The following is a 17,369-nucleotide window of genomic DNA, read 5'->3' as shown; positions in this document are numbered from 1 at the left end:
CTTTCCAGAGCCTGAAGGGGCTCCCAGAGAGCGGGAGAGGGGCTGGGGACAAGGACCTGGAGTGACAGGACACGGGGGAAAGGCCTTAAGGTGAAGAAGGGCAGGGTTAGATGAGATTGGGAAGGAATTCTTCCCTGTGAGGGCCCTAGCACAGGTTCCCAGAGAAGCTGTGGCTGCCCCTGGACCCCTGGAAGTGTCCAAGGCCAGGCTGGACACTGGGGCTTGAAGCAGCCCGGGATGGTGGAAGGTGTCCCTGATAATGGGATAAACTTTAAGGTCCTTCCATCCACATTTTCACTCCATTTTTTTATGTGACTGTCTCCTTTCCTTTCAAACAGCTTCAGATTAATTAACAAAGTTTAATATTTCTTCTTTTGCCTTTGCAAAGCAGAGCACAGTAGGGACTGGATGCCTATTTTAAGAGACAATGTGCTCTCCCAGTATCTTTCCACCACACACCAGTTAACAATTATGGTTAACTCAATGGTTACACCATTCCATGACAATCTGTCTAAATATTCCTCAGACTGCGAGTTCAAGGAAACTACAGATGTTTAATGTCAGCAGAACTCAGAAAACTTGGTGTCCCAGGTGAATTTGTCATTTTGAAGCTCAGCAGACCCATCCCACACCCCCTGGACCCTCGGAGCGAGCTGGGGATGCAGGAAAAGGCTCTGCTGGCACACACAGGACTTGTGGTAATGTATCCTTAACTCCCTCCCTTCTCCTCTCTGGATCACCAACTTCCCTGCAGCTTCTGCAGAACTGAGCTCCAGGATCATGTTTCAGGATGTAATTAGCCTTACAAAGAGAAAAAATGAAGGGAAAGTGCTTCAGTCGTTTTATTTTCCATGCATAAGCTGCAACTTGCAGTGAAATCATTGCTGTAAATGGACAAAAGAAAAACTTTCCATGCTAAAAGCTCAACAAAAAGGCTTGCTGCTTATAGATGACAGGCTTTAAGTGCAGGAGGGGATTAGGAAAACATGAATTGAAAAAAAAAGTTCTAATTTTAATAAATGTTTTCATGTTAAGGCTACATCTGCCAAAGTGTATTAGATAATCTTATTTTATTTAAATCTACATTAAAGTCGCACCACCTGGAAACGAAACTTCTAAATACATAAAGCAGCACTGAATAAAACACACATTTTTTGTTTCTTGTGCAAACACTCCATTTCCTTGTTCCTTATGTGACTGAAAGCCCTGGAAAAGGATTTCCAGCTGTGCCTTGTCAGCCTCGGGACCAGAGGCATTGTGCTGCTCCTCATTTGCCCGAGCGAGGTTCCAGCACCAGCACGGGCTCTGCTCGCAGAGCTCAGCCCTGGCTCCCCTGGGGAAGAAGCTATTCCAGGCTTAACTAAGGAATCAGCTCACATGTTTCAACAATCCCTACAGTTTCTCTGTTTGTTTTAAAGATATCACTGAGATTTTGTTTCATTTGCAACGGGAGACTAAATGACAGCAAGCAGAATCTGCTGTTAGGTTAGATTACAAGGTAAAATGTTTTCCATTTTAAATTACTGCTTAAAGCGTGGTGTTGAATGGCTTAAACTTCATGTTAACTTTGCAAATATGTAATATTTGAAATGAAATGATGTGGGCTATTTTTAGCAATACTGAAGAGAAATGCCTTTCTAGATAAAGTGTGCAATACCCGTTGAGCTGCTTTTTGTTCTGTCTGAATGTTTGCCACTCACATCCAACTGAAACTAACAGAGTGTGCAACTGGTCTGGCTGCTGTGGATAAATGTAATTAATTTCTGTGCAATGCATTTAAAAAGAGTGAGGGAAAAATCTTGGTAAAGCACTTTAACCCCTGTGTGTCAGGAGAAATCACACTGACTTAGAAATGTGTTTGAATTTTGACTGAATGGATGAAGATAGATTATTTAATAAATTCTGCTACTCTGGCATTTCTAAAGGGTCTCTCCTTTAAAAATTAACTCTGTCTGTTAGCATAATAGGAAACTGACAGGTACTGAAGATAAAGGTACAAATTACTGAACACATTAAAAAGTAAAACTAAATGCTTTCACATACTGTTCCTGATCTAAATATTTGTGGGTGAAATGAAAAAAGGCACAGCAATGCAGCCATGTTGAAACTATCTGGCAACACAAACAGTTAATGATTTCATTACAGTGGCTATCTATAATTGTATTTTACTATGCAATGATTTATTATGAAAGTCATAAATTGAGTAGTCTGAATTTTCCCCAAATTAAAATTTGGCTGGCACTACACAAAATACAGCCTCCTGAGAGAAATCTGAGGATCCCAGACATGGGCAGGAAAGGCCCAAAGCACCCAAGGCCTTTCACAATTTGGGCCTTAAAATGTGAGGCAGCACTTATCAACTAAGCCAAGGAAAGGAACTCAGTAGCCCAGTGTTTTGCATGCAAAGAACATAATTTAGTTGAAAGTAGCACTATTAAGCTTTCAGTGCTGAAGAGTTAAATTGGTGTTAAAAATGAGCATATAAACTCACATATATGAACAGGATTAGTTTATAAAGACTTTTTCTTGGGGGGGGGTGTGGTGTGCTTTTTGTTGTTTTGTTTCTGTTTTTTAAAAATTTGTGTTTATAAAGTACTTTCTGAAACCAAGTTTCACTTTATAATAATTTGCTTTTCTACAGAATTTTACTCTTCAAGTTCCTAGCAAAACATCTTTTAATGTACATTAACATCGGTACAGTTAATGTAATATAATTCACTCTATATTATTCCTGACTTTTAAAAAGAAATGAAGAATGGAAAAGTGTTTCAGTCATGCCATGTGCCTCTGACCACAGGAAGAAATGGTTAAATGTTAAAAAAGCCCAAGTGCAACGTAGCAGCATTGTAACTGCACAGCTCTGGTGTTATTATAGAGTATCCCAGAAAAATGGAACCATAATTAAGATGTCAGAAACTTGACAGAATGAACACACATGGCCAAGCCTTTCCTTTGTACATCCAGTTTTCCCTGAGGGCTCTCAGTGTGTCTCAGCCCAGCCTGTGGAACAGAAGTTTCCTGTGTAATTTTACAGCCACTCATTACCACGTAAGGCAGACACCAAAGCCTTTGGCTCATTCCTCCTGAGGCACTCAGAAATGAGCACTTTCTCAACAAGATCAGGCATTTCCAGTGCAGAGGGCAAGCTTCTGCATCTATCTGAGATGTTAACTAGCAGTAATTGCTGTAAATAAAAAGCCATAGAGTCTATACAGCATTTTGGAATACATGATTTCTGAGGGGCAGAAAGCAGCAATGTAAAGTTTGGATTCATTTCAAAACCTGATATTCCAGGAGCTGCTGTGAGGATTTGTGTGAGACACTTGCATCTCAAATTCCCTTCATATAGAAATAAAAATATTAACTTCAAATCCTGCAAATTAATACCTAAACTTATGAAACCATTTTAATTTTAAAATAGTTGAACACAGAAGCTACATTATTAAACAAAAGTAAAATGCATACTCCTAAGCTGATTTATTGCCAACTTCTCATTTTAAAACACGAGAATAAAAAAAATATATGAGAATTATGATGTGGAAAGCATGGAAAACAAGCAATTAATCACATGGCTTATATTAAAGAACAGTTAGACAACTTGTACCAAAAATGTGACCTGTTCTATAAATCAGAAAAGACCAAGATGAACAAGCTTTTAAACAAAATCTAATTCAGGCAAAGCCACAGTTCAAGTTCCTGAAATAATAGTGTCCAATATTTACACAATATAATTATAATAAGATTAACTCCAAAGTGAAAGATGACATGCAAAGCCAGACTGATGAACATGAAGAAAAAGCATTTTTTAATCCCTTCAGAACTTCCTCAGAGAAAAGCCATGGCCATGCTCTAAGCCTTGTCTTGGCCACAAAGCCCAAGAGCTCCAAGTCCTTCACTAATTCCCACTCTCCCAAGAACACAAATGTCTCCTGTCTGTGCTGTCTCAGTTAAAACAGGCCACAGGACAGCAGCATTTCCTTTTTGCAAGGATTATGCAACACAGATCATTAATGACCTTGGATGTACAGGCTCTGATTTCCACACTGGTACAGCAATCCACTGCTGGATTTCCTTCCTTATGTGTGCTCCTGAATCCTGACTGCTCTGTTTTGGAATGCCACCTATTGGTGACAGTAAATGTAATTTTTCTGTCATGATCATAAGAAGGCTCAATTATTTTGAATTTTTTAATAAGTAAATGCAGAACACAACCTATACTAGAGCCTACACTTCATAAAAACTTCCACTGGAAAAGCAGTTGCGGGATGTCACAAATAGCACAAACTTCCTGAAGGTCTCCTCTGAAGAACCAAGCAGATCCTGTTAGAGAAGAGGATGGCCAGAGATGGATGGAAAAGCAACATCTCTTCATTTACAGTGAAAAAACACCTTGCACAGAAATGCCAACCCAAGAGCAGCACGTCACAAATGAATTGGCATTTTTCTGTTACCTTTCCACTTCCACACCCAGAACTTACAACACTCTGGAAGAAATAAAAAAAGGAAGACACACTTTACAGAACTCTCAGGAAGTCCCTTGCTGGGAGCAGCAACAATTACTGAACAGCCAATGCTCTGGCACTGCAAATCTAAACCACCTCTGCAAGTGCAACCCCAAACACAAACCAGCACCTGTTTGATGGTGACTGCTGAGAATCCCTACAATCAAATTGGTCACTGGAGCTCTCAGAGGGCAACTTCTTTCCAAGGGGAACCTTGGTTATACTGACCTACCATTTCTTAGTTCACCTGCCTTGAAAAGTGCTGTGTGACTGACATGGCCCTAAAAGCTCTGATTTCCCTCTTTTTTTCCCCCATTCCAGGGCACTCTGTGGGACCCATAGACAATGCAGGCACCATCCCTGCTCTGTTACTTCCTGCTCCTGTGGCTGTGCAGGGATCTGTGCCCAGCTGAAGGGGGCACTGGCAGGAGGCAGAGGAGGAGGATTTCCCCCAGGGCAGGGCACAGGAGCCCCAGGGCAGCGGGGCTGCAGCACCCGGGGCCCAGGATCCCGCTCCTCACCATCGATGACAACGTCATGGGCGTCTTCGACTCCCTGGTGGGGCTGGGCCAGCACGAGAGCACCTACAGTGTCCTACCAGGTGAGAACACAGCCCCTCTGCTCTGCTCCTCATTTCAGACACATCAACTCTAAAGCTTTATTTTAGCTCTAATGTTTGCAGGAGTCCCATGACCAGGGAAGAGATGAGAATCTTGACTCCATGTTTCAGAAGGCTGATTTATTATTTTATGAGAAATACTATATTAAAACTATACTATATTATATTAGAACTATACTAAAATAACAGAGGGAAAGGACTTCATCAGAAGTCTAGCATGGAAAGAAAAGGATGATAACAAAAGCTCATGACTCTCAGAGAGTCTGAGCCAGCTGACTGTGATTGGCCATTAATTAGAAACAACCACATGAGACCAATCACAGATGCACCTGTTGCATTCCACAGCAGCAGATAATCATTGTTTACATTTTGTTCCTGAGGCCTCTCAGCTTCTCAGGAGAAAAATTCTGGCAAAAGGAATTTTTCAGAAAATATCATGGTGACACTCTACTTCCACGCCTTCCTGCTGCTTCTGCAGTGATTCTGCAGTTGGCATTATGAGGCTTTTTATCAAACCCTGCTTTGCCAGATAACAGCAATATTTCCCACAAGTTTTCTGCGTTATTTTTATCTTAATGAACAAGAAATTTGTTGGGGTATTTTCATAATTCCCAATGAGTTCCAAACTTGTGTTCCAAGTTTGAAGGCCATTTTGAAGAATTTATTGCTCAATATATCTCCTAAGTCAATTAACATTTCACTGAGGCTTCAACAGCAGTAACAACAGTGTTAATTAAAATAGATTCAAATTTTTATTTTTACTTTATGGGTTGCATTTTTGAAAAGCAAATTGCACATGCAAACCTTCAGGAATATTTCTTGATTTTGTAAATAATAATGGTTGGTTGTAGCTGGAATATGGAAGTTATGCTACAAATAAGACACTAATGATGGAAAACTGAGTTAAAAGAGAGAATATCTTACTCATTCAACACAAGACCACTCTTATTCTCCATCTATAGACAACCCAGATTTATTTCATAGAAGTTCAGTAGTATGATTTATACCTAACTTGCCTTTTTGGTGATCCAGAGATTTTCACCTCTGTATTTCTGTATCCATAAATAATATGATATCTGTATTTATGGATACAGATATTTCCATTCCTCCATCAAGATATCACACACTAAAATATTTATATGCAGTTTAATGAATTTTATGGAAAAAAATCAAAACAGAATGCTCTGATTCCCATATTCTATATATAAATAATAATAATAATAATAATCTATTTTTATAAGCAAGAATTAAAGCCTTTCAGTGTGTCACACAACAGACATGACCACTGGGTTAAGAGGTCTCAAACAGCCAAACATAAATCAGCCACAGTTTCTCCACAATTACTGTTTGTTGTGAGTCCTTACTTCAGAAAGGCTGAACCATTTCAAATCAAGTATTTGAAAGTAAGAGGTTTGAATAGGAAAACTAGCAAAACTTTGGACTATGGCATTTTCAGTGTGTATTACAACATTATACATATTACTAATGTCAAACATCTAATTTACAAATATTTTTAAAGTTAAACAGAGGAAAATACCATGTAAGTAGCATACACTTCATGTAAGATATTCCAGGGTTTCTGTCAGGACCATCAGTCATGCTGAAATAATGCACAGCTCTTCCCCCTCCCCGCCCCGCTTGTTTCTTTCTATCTGGACTTGCATCCAAAAGCTGAGCTCAAACCACTGAACTCATTTTATTTGGAACTCCAGGCTGAATTTACACCATATTTCCAAAGGTTAAAAGTCCTATGCTCATCTGCCAAACACTGGAACCACAAGGTATTTTTTAGTCTAGCTTTTAAAGTTCAAAATTTTTTCAAGTTAATGTCAGATTTGGAAAAAACAGAGCCTATTAAATAATAGAACACTATTATTAATCATGCTTCAGAATAGAAGAAAATGCAATCCAAACATTAATTTCCATTCTCTTAGCTACTTGTTTTGCTCTTAGGAGACTAAAAAAACCCAAACCCACCCAAATTTACAGATATATGCAGGATGAAAATGAGCAGCTAAATGGAGGTTTAACAGTAACCAGACATGTAATTCCTCCAGATTAGAAGCATGTGAACATCCAAATTAAATCAAACAGTTGGCCACAGCATGAGGTAATTTGCAGTGGTCCATTAGGCAGAGCAGAGTAGGATGTTCACTGCTGCCCCATCTCTGATCCCTCTCACCCCACCAAGCTGAAGTGACTCAGTGGTCAGGAAATGTGAGGAGCATCTCAGCACAGCCTTTGTGTCTCACAGGGGTTCTGGGAATCCCAGCAGTGCCAGACAGCAGCTCTGCAATGCACCCAAAGGGGAAAACCTTTGAGCACACACTGCTCCTGCCTTTTATGCAACGCTAATGTACACAGGGAAACAAAGGATCATTTGTTAAAGAAGCCTGCAAAGGCCAAGCCTGATAACTCAGATCTTTATGCTTATTCAGACAAGATTTGCTCTGACTTCTGATACACTCTGGTAGCTAAAACAAAAGAAAGAATTTTAGGAAGCACGGAAGAATTTCCTTCTCAGGCCAGATTATGCTCTTCTGGAACAGTCATTGTTTTATTGTTTAACATGAGAAAGTGCAGGATTCTTTTTGTGTTTCTTTTGGAGGTTATTTAAAAGAAGTATTGTGGTGTACTGGCAAGCACATAAACCCCAAAGTCAGGATCCAGCAAACAGCTGGATTGCAGATACCTGGGTGGAATGACAAGGGACTTAAAGCCAACTAACACTTGGCCTGGGTTAATTCCTCTCCTCCTCCAGTTGACATGGCTGGAGTTGCTTAGAGCACAATTTTATGCAGCTGAAATGAGGCAGAGATGTCCTAGACTTTTGAAAAAACAAGATGCAACTACTCAAAACTTCAATTTCTTGCTTTTGTCATCATAAGAGCAATTTAAATCAAAGCATTTAAAAAAATATGGAATATAGAGATCAACCAAACTGGATGATTCTGATAATTAATTTTTACTGAAGAAAACAGATTGATATCCAGTGGTCTTTGAGTAGAAGGAAAAAGAACTTTTGTTATGAAGTAGGACTACCTTGAAAGACTATGCAGAATGCCTCATTTTGAGACAAATATTAATACCAGAGACATTTCAAACCAAATATTTACAATAGTCTTACAAGGTTATTAGGAGGCTATCCTGAATACTCTTATTAGAATTAAACACCCAGGCATGGAGCAGGGCAGAGTATGGGAAAACAAACCCTGCAAAGAACCCTCCAAAGACAATTTGTGCACCACAAGTGAAAGTCTCTTGGCATGCAGATTCAGGTGAGAAAAGATTTTTCCACTGTATTAATTTTCATTTTAAGGAGGAAGTCAAACTGAATAGGAAGAGAGGAAATTTCTTCTTCTTTATATGCAGGGAAGTACAAAGTTAACTTAGAAATGGGTTCTCACCTCAAAACAACACTTCAGCAATGCATTCTCAGGTCAGTTAGAAAGAGGAAAAGGAAGGTGTGAGGGAGTTCAGCTTCTCAACAACATTTAGAGGTACACACAAAAATAGGAATATTTGCATGGGATGAAGAATCTCAGCCTTGGTTTTCCTTCTCTCAAAAGACCAAAAATAAAAAAGCAATGTGCTAAAGTGCAATGTTTAGCCTGGGGTCTGGGTGAGAACTGCCCAGGGAAAATTCTGAAGTGAACTCCACCACTGGAAGGAAAGGGAGACTGGGATTACTTTCCTTCCCCAGTCTCTGTGCTCTCCAGATCACCCCCCTACTGAATATCTGACCAGAGCTTACAAAATTACATTTCTTTCTGAAAATTTGAACTGTGTACTCTGGGGAAATCTCAATCTTTTGTAGATACATATCCAGAAATTTGGGAGACAGAGTATTTCATAGCACAAGTTGTTCTAGATTACTGCTTTTACAGCAAAGAGGGATTTTTGCTTTTTTGTTTTTCAAATAAAGCAAGTTACAGGGAAGTGGAGATTTTTGCCATCTTATCAGTCATCCTGGAATGGAACTTTACTTCCACCAAGCCTATGAACTGTCACTATAAACTGAATATTGTTACCCTCCCAGTTCTGCAGGGCCTTAATAAAATTTTCTCATTTAATCTGCAAGATACTAGAAAAGATCTGTAGTGCACAAGAGAGGAATAGAAGAAAGTCTGGAAAAAATATTCAAGCTTTCCATAAGTGAAGATTACCAATAAGCTGAAGAAAATATAGCTATGAAAAGTAAGGAATAATGATAAGATCCTTTGAATAGGGTGTATTTTCCATATTTTCAAAATGAGAACAAAATAGTAGTGCTTCTTTCCAGAGCTGTAAATGAGCACTGCTGGTTCACTGTAAGCTGTTTACCTGCCGTGTCCCATTTTGTGTTCCCAGGGAAGAAGGGGCAGTGCACAGCCAACGGGATGATCATGTTCGACAAGGCCGTGTGGTCTCCCCAGCCCTGCGTCACCTGCCTGTGCTCCCAGGGCCAGGTGATCTGTGACACCGCCATGTGCCACCCTCTGACATGTCCCCACACCGTCATCCCTGCAGGAGAGTGCTGCCCAGTGTGTTCTGACACCGGTATGGGACACCACAGATATTTAAAACCTTCCATAAACACCACATTTAATGATCCCAAGAGTTACAAGGCACACATTATCCTGAATTCCATGGTTAAAGCAGCTCTTCAGAGTTTCTACTCAAGTTGATCTTGGTTTCTCTGAGTGCTCTGTTAGATGATTTTGATGCAGCATTTAAAGAAAAGATGATGCTAAATATGCAATAGTAAAGATAATTGTATTTCTTTTTTTTACTTCCCCCCTACCTTTACAGAACTTTGTAAATGTACAAAGAAAAAACATCTATTTATATTTTCTATCCCACTTCCATTTACAAAGGATCAGTCAATAACTACTGGTCATTACTGATGTATTACACATACAGAGTGGTAAATCTTTGTTAGAAGTGCAAAAACCTGCAGCAGTTTCATGTAAATCAAGAGAAGAAAGTCAATTCCCAAGAGAAGCTCCAGAACTACAATTTTGGTATTTCACAATAATTTAAATAAAACTGGTACCTTTAAAAAGAAAAGGAATGGAGGAGATAAACATGAGATGGGATTCCCTTCCTTTCCTTCCCACACTCCCAGATATTATTTTATATCTGCAAAGTACTGAACTCAATCTTCTCCTACTGTAAGAACTATTTATCCTCATGTGTATATGCATGTGACACTCTGAGATGAGACATCATAGGAATTCTCTGTAGAACTGTAAAAGTCACGTTGACTGAGACATTTGAACTCCTTTTATTAGAATTGTCCTGTTATGGAAGTAAAAACTGCATTTTGGTAATGGAGTTAATGCATTTCCCTGGTGAGATCCCCACCTGCAGCCAACTCCTCCCCTGACAATCCCTTTTGGAGAACAAGTCTTGACCTTTGTGAATTTTTTCCAAATTAGCTCCCACTTCCAGACACATTATTTTTCCTCTTTAGACACCTCCATCAACACAAACCCCATAATTAATAGTAAGTCAAAGAGGAAGATAATGAAAGCTATATTAATTTTCCACCTTTTTGTCTGGAGTTCTCAGGAATTGCAGCTGTGTACAAACTCTTCTGTATGGTTACCTTCATAATTTCTCAGTCAAGTGTCTCTTTTCTCAAGCAGCAATTTAAGACCACATTTTTATTCTTCGAATCGTATTCTAAGAGGAATAATAATCTATAGTCATAATTTTCTACAGTATGTGGGAAACAGTGCTCACTAATCTTTTAGTTTCATCAGACTCTCTTGTGTTGTTTTGTTGTTTTTTCCCTCATCAGCCTCCTCGCTGGACTCCAGTATAATTGCACTGGATGCCATCAGTGAGATGTCTGGTGACTCCCCAGAGCCCAAGGAGCTCGACACCACCAATGTTCTGCCCTCAGCACAGCCTCACATGGAGAAGGATGAGCTGCTCCCAACAGCAGTGACAAAGGGCAGAGACAAGGAGGGGCACAGGAAAGGGGAGAAGAAAAGAAAAAGGAAAGGCAGAAAGAATCGCCGGAGGCACAAAGGGCGGCACAGAGGGAGGCTGCCTGTGCCCAGAACGGGAGCTGCAGGAGATGAGCAGGATGACAGTGATGAAGATGATGGTGCTTTCAGAATTCCATCTCATTTCCCAATTCCTGTTCCACCCATAGAAACTCCTCCTTTGCCATCTGGATGTTCCACCTCAGACACCACAGTAAGCTGCATTAATGCCAAACTTACACAAATACCTCCCATCTCAGATCCAGACCTAACGAGTTTAGACCTCACAGGTAATTAATGGATCTAATTTGCATGACTTCTCTAACATCATCCACCCTAAAATGCAGTCAACAGCACTGTTAATGCTTTGTCATTCTTTAATATAGAAAAGTTTTAGAACTAAATTTACAGCTATGCCTTTAAAACAAGAAATGAAAAACATTAGATTTGCATGCCAGTGTTTAAATACTAAGATAAATACATCTACACAAAATTACTGTCCATAATGCTATTTTTGTGATATATTTTCTAGATGCAGTATTACACACCTCAGGTGCAGACTGTATTTCATTACTGAAACTTTTTTCTTGCCTTCTGCCCCAGGAAATAGCATCACTACTATCTCAGATGAAGCATTCAATGGGGTACCTAATTTGGAATGGATTGATCTGAGTAAAAATAACATTACCTCTCCTGGCATAGGTCCCAAAGCATTCAAAGTAAGAAAGCATGGCTTCTCTGCTACCCTGTCAGTAATTGCTGCTTAAAATAATGTTTTTGCTTTTCAGTTTATGGATCTAAACTACTTTGCACCTTGTATAATAAGCATTGTATAATTCAATAGCTACTTTGAGAAATCTCTCACCATAATCAAGAATTAAAATTGAGATATGATAATTTTTCATACCAATCTTTTAAGCTAGCTTAAGCATAATAACCCTCAGTTACTGAAAGCTGCTCTCCTTCTGTCTGAGGAAATTTGCTGACCTACAGAAAATGATCAGTTTGCTCACAGATCAAGAGGATAAGCATGTAATTTCTAAATGCATGTACTTTGAAGTCCTAAATACTGCTCAGCATAGTCAGGCAATTCTTCCACAATTCACAGAGAGCAGCAGGAATGCAAACAATGATCCTGGGGAACCACAGCAGGGCCGTGGGGAAGCTCTTTGAGTCACACGTCACATTAACTGCACTTTTGTTAATATTTAGCAGAAAGTAACTTATTAATTAGATTGACAGGAAAAAAAATAGTTTTTAATTCAAAACACTGGATACTACTGCACTGCTGTTGAAAAACCTTACAGAGTGTGTATTAAAGAAACTCTTAACTCAATATTTATCTGCATATATTGCTCCTTGATAATATAAATGCTCTTCCTCCCTGTGATAAGATCCTGAAAAAGCTGAAACGTTTGTATTTGGATGGAAATATGCTGGCACTTATTCCCTCTGAATTGCCATCAGCTTTGGAAGAAATAAAAATAAATGACAACCAACTTCATGCCATCGATGAAGACGGCTTAAAAGGTATTTTAAAAAATGAAAATCATGTGAAAAGTCAAAAATAAATTTGGAAGGCTGAATGTTGAACCTGGTTTGACATAGAAAAATAATTGCTAGCTTTAAAGTGCCATGTCTTTAAAAGCAGCACAAGCTGAAAGGCTTGCATGACAAAGTATTTAAAAATTACATTTTCCCTTATGCAACTGCTCCTCTCCCAAAGCAGTTTATATTTAAGGTCACTGAGTGGAGGTGAATTTGAAGCATGTTGAAGACACCAACTATCCCCACCTTTAACCTGATGGCTTTTTGTGTGGTGGAACCATTTTAGTTAATTTTAAATTGCATGGAAGTGAACAGAATTTGATGTCCATGCAAAATAAAGGAGAATATAATTGGAGTCAACCATGATAATTTGAAGCCAGTTTAAACACAGGCTGATAGAAAAAAGAGAAAGAAAAAGGAAAAGGTACCATCCAGGTCAGAATTTGATGGACTTTTTTGCCTCTTTTCCTCTCCTGCCAAAAGGGTCTCATCTAAACTGGATCAGCTGCTGCCCTTTCCATTTGGACTGGGAGAGGAAAATGTAAATAAAGCTGTGGTCAATCTCTAAAGCTCTACAAACCTATGAACAAGTCCAAGATTATGAGATAATAAAATCAGTTCATTTTTATTTTACATTGCTGTGAACTGATCTGGGTAATGTTTAAGACTGTTAAATTATGAACATGTATTTTAACAAGATATAAGATGGCATTAATTAACTGAAATTAAACTTTTTCTCCTTAGGTTTAAAGAACTTGGTCACTCTGGAATTAGAAGGAAATAAACTTAGTGAAGCAAATGTCAGTCCTTTGGCCTTTTATCCTTTGAAAAGCCTTTCTTATTTGCGACTGGGAAGAAATAAATTTAGAATTATACCACAAGGTCTTCCTGCCACTCTTGAGGTAAAACACCCCAAAACAACCAAATACTAACAACAACAACCCCCCCAACAAACACCCAAAGGGATGTAATTCCTTCTGTTTGCCCTTTCAAAGCAATATGCATTCTCACAAATGAGAAAACAAAACAATTGCTCTGAGGAATTGTGTTTCTGAAGGTCCCACTCCAACTACAAACTGCCTGGTTCAGATTCAGAATTAACATAGACCAGGGAATACAGGGGACAGGTGATTGCTGCACTTGGAATTTGCAATGGGAAAACTCAGCCCATTCTGATCTCACAAATTTTCTTCCCAAATGCACTTACAGGAGTTATATCTTGAACATAATCAAATTGAAGAAGTGTCAGAAATTTGCTTTAACCATACCAGAAACATCAACATCATTGGGCTAAAGCATAACAAATTAGAAGAGCACAGGATAGCACCTTTGGCTTGGATAAACCAAGAGTAAGTACCAGACATTTAGAATGCATTTATTTAATTTTTCTCTGTTTTTAGTGGGTCAAATAATCAAATAAATATCTGCACTTCATTATTTTTAACTTAGAGTTGTAATTATGCTTTGATTTGTTTTCCTTTGCTAATTTTTCTAAATTTCCTTTGCCTAATTATATGATCTAGAAGATACTCAATCAGCTGTCAAATAGAAAGATCTTCTACCTCAAATCTGTACCATATTAACATAAAAGTCAATATTTTTTTCTGACCACCCATTCAAAGATGAACATTAATTATAAATAATACTATATACAATTATATGGTAATTTAGTATTGATACATAATTATCTCAAAGGTAATTTAAAAATAATTTAATACTATCCTAGCCTTATTTCCCATTGGATTAAAAACTATAAAAGTCAATAAGATGAAGGGAAGATTGTTCAGCTGCATTGTCTAAGAGCAGAATATTAGCACAGTGAGCAATGAGAATGCAAGCAGTAAAAGATGATAGTGCTTTTGATTTTCCTGCTAAATAATTTGCCAAGCTGAGCAGGGTACTGACCATCACTGGCACTGCAGCCATATTCCTTGATTCCTGAACCTGTGAATTCCTGAAGCTGAAAACAACCATGCTGTTACTACTGACAGCATCTCTCATGCCTGGAAATGCAGCACAGGGGACTGATTCATTCATCATTCACACAATTCCATTTCACATGGGCTTCAGAACAAAGCTTAAAACTCCCTGTTAATGAGATAATGACTGAAATCCCAAGGTTATTCCAGCTCTTCAGTGTAACTCATTATTGCAGCAATCCCAGATTAGTCCCATGGGATTGCCCTGTACTGACCCCCCCCGCCCTTATTACAGGAGATCCCTTCCCATCAACAAAATTCTTGTGCTTGATTGGTAATTCATGACTTAATTATTTCTATTCCCAGAGTAATTATGCACGACCATATTCCATAAACACATTTTGCCCCATTATCAGGATCAAATTTCCCTTGGAAATGTCATTCCCTGGCAATGCCCTGAAGCAGAGCCTTGCACAGACACAGCACTGCCAGGCCAGGAGCTCAGAGGGGTTTCAGCTTCTTTTTCTTTTCTCCTTTAATGCAGGAACTTGGAATCAATTGACCTCTCTTACAATAAGCTGTATCATGTTCCCTCCTACCTGCCCAAATCTTTACTCCATCTGGTGCTTATAGGGAATCAGATTGAGAGAATTCCAGGCTATGTGTTTGGCCACATGAGGCCTGGGCTGGAGTATCTCTACCTGTCCTTTAACAAACTCACTGATGATGGCATTGACCCAGTGTCGTTTTTTGGAGCTTATCACTCCCTGAGGGAGCTCTTTTTGGATCACAATGAATTGAAGGCTGTACCCTTTGGCATTGATGAAATGAGAAAACTACGTTTTCTAAGACTCAACAACAATAAAATAAGGTAATTTCCAAACTCTTTTTACATTAATGACATTAAAATAAATAAGATATGCTTTGCTTTAAGAATTTGTTATTTTTAAGTAAATATTTGTTAAAAAAAAATGAAGGAGGAGCTGAATGCTGAGTTTTCTTTTACAATATTTCTTAATATGCTAGAAGTGAGATTTCCCCCTTTCTCACGGTTACTGAAAATGCTCATCACCAGCAATCACCAGCTTTTCTGCTCCTGGAGCAGAGCTCCAAGTGATAACAAAATAATGGGAGGAGTCAGCAGCTGGGGTCACCTGGTGAGCAGGTTCCACCAGCCCCAGCTCTGGAGCCAGTGCTCAATCCAGGCTCTCTGTGCTGTTTTGTAAAACAAAGAAATGGCAAAGAGAGAATTCCCATGTGTCAGACAAAGTTTTCATTCAGCAACACATAGCAATATTTTCCTCAGGAAAACTCAGTATATGATAGAAATGAGAAAACAATGCAGAGAGAATGTTCAAAAGAATGGCTTTTCAAAGTCCTCAGTAAATATGTAATTGAGAAAATTTAAGGTACTGAGGAAGTTAACATTTTCAAATCTCTAAATAGACAGCAACTCTAAAATAAAAGATGAAGTTAAGAGTTCTCTGCAATGATTTAGAACATGAATAGAACATGGTTCCTCCCCTGTGTCACAGGAGGGTGCCCCCAGAACGCATCTGCAGGACTCAGAGCCACCACGAGGACGAGCATGACCACAGTGAGGAGGAGCACGAAGATTCCCACCTGGAACATGTTCACCTTGAAAACAACTACATCAACACAAGGCAGCTCTCCCCACTTTCATTTTCATGCATAAGATCCTATTGCAGTGTTGTTCTTAAACCACAGAAGACCAAATAAACCCCCCAAACCTGCATTGCAACCCCCATCTCCAGCAATGCAGTTTTATTTATTCTCTCTACTCTCTGGTCTGCTTATTTCTGATTTAAACCCTTCCTGCCATAAATATGATACTGTATATTATCTACTGAAGTAAGGTAGCAGTGTGTTTCTTCATATTGTTTCATTATAAAACCATTAAATGTAAAAATTGAAGCTTAAGACTATGAGATCTATTTTTATTTCTATTAACAGCATTCTGCTTAAACACAACAGGTCAAACTGTGCCCCCAGGCCCACCCTCTGTAAGATCAGATTTTAGGATTTAAGAATATAACTAAACCCTCAGCTTGGTCCTATCTTATTTAATTGAATTTAAAACATTTTAAGTGGTACCATCAACTGCAAAAATTGTATATAAGAGATAAAAATCCTTGAGCTATGAACATTCTAGCAATGCAGGAATCAAATTTCTTAAAACATACACAGGATTGGATTTTCTACCAAACATTTTGCAGTGTTAAGCTCTCTTCCAAGTGAAATTTTAAGAAAAAAAATTAAATTATTTGTTTTAGATGACCCTAAAAACTTCCTGTATTCGAGCACAGATTCTGATGACCTAGAGGAATGAACAATTCATTTCTGTCTGGATGTTTTTTTTTTTTAAGCAAAGCATATTTTAAATTTTTAAAATTATTTTTAAAGTCACAGTAATAGGTTCCATTCATTTGTACTATAGTTAGTTTGTTAGATTTTTATACTGTACAGGATGTGTAGTCTTATAATAAATTTAAGCAAAACACCACCTATTGCTGCAAATATTTTTTTTAAGTAGAATTCTTCTCTTATCAAACATTCAGACTCCTAAGACCCAAAAGAAATTCTCCACTGGGTTTGCATGGGATAACACCACTAAAATACAGATTAATTGAGATTTATTCATATTTTTTCTCCAAGGTGTGCTTTTCACTGTTAAGATACCATAAAAGTGAATTTTATGCAAGTGATGTGACTAAGATTATTCCTGTGGGGGTTTAGTACAATGAGGACCAAGCTTGCCTGGCATCACTCTGTGGAAGTTGCTCCT

At 38.5% G+C, this 17,369-nt stretch overlaps 2 protein-coding genes across 3 annotated transcripts in view; one reads left to right on the top strand and one right to left on the bottom strand.

Annotated features, from left to right (window-relative positions):
• Positions 1 to 17,369, bottom strand: part of CENPP (centromere protein P) — a 114,457-nt gene that overhangs the window by 16,598 nt on the left and 80,490 nt on the right. The gene's annotated exons all lie outside the window — the stretch shown is intronic.
• ECM2 (extracellular matrix protein 2) lies at positions 589 to 16,504 on the top strand. 2 transcript variants are annotated; one of them, XM_063164440.1, is made up of 10 exons: positions 589 to 698; positions 4,824 to 5,103; positions 9,472 to 9,660; positions 10,907 to 11,386; positions 11,700 to 11,815; positions 12,491 to 12,626; positions 13,389 to 13,546; positions 13,854 to 13,993; positions 15,108 to 15,434; positions 16,099 to 16,504. In XM_063164440.1, exons 2-10 carry the CDS (start codon positions 4,848 to 4,850, stop codon positions 16,301 to 16,303), a joined length of 2,007 nt encoding a protein of 668 aa, XP_063020510.1. In that variant the 5' UTR covers positions 589 to 698; positions 4,824 to 4,847; the 3' UTR covers positions 16,304 to 16,504. The 2 variants fall into 2 exon arrangements, with proteins under 2 accessions (XP_063020510.1, XP_063020509.1); XM_063164439.1 differs by lacking the exon at positions 589 to 698 and adding an exon at positions 1,263 to 1,498.

The sequence above is a fragment of the Melospiza melodia genome, chromosome 10 (genome assembly GCF_035770615.1).
Source record: "Melospiza melodia melodia isolate bMelMel2 chromosome 10, bMelMel2.pri, whole genome shotgun sequence".
In the NCBI taxonomy this organism is placed as follows: Eukaryota; Metazoa; Chordata; class Aves; order Passeriformes; family Passerellidae; genus Melospiza; species Melospiza melodia.
Note: the sequence above shows the minus strand (reverse complement) of the source record. Positions and strands in the feature narration are given on the sequence as shown.

Coding starts and splice junctions, on each gene's coding strand:
- ECM2 (XM_063164440.1), top strand. CDS start 4,848: ATGCAGGCACCATCCCTGCTCTGTTACTTCCTGCTCCTGTGGCTGTGC. Junction 12,627..13,388: donor CGATGAAGACGGCTTAAAAG/GTATTTTAAAAA, acceptor TTTTCTCCTTAG/GTTTAAAGAACTTGGTCACT. Junction 13,994..15,107: donor TTGGCTTGGATAAACCAAGA/GTAAGTACCAGA, acceptor CCTTTAATGCAG/GAACTTGGAATCAATTGACC.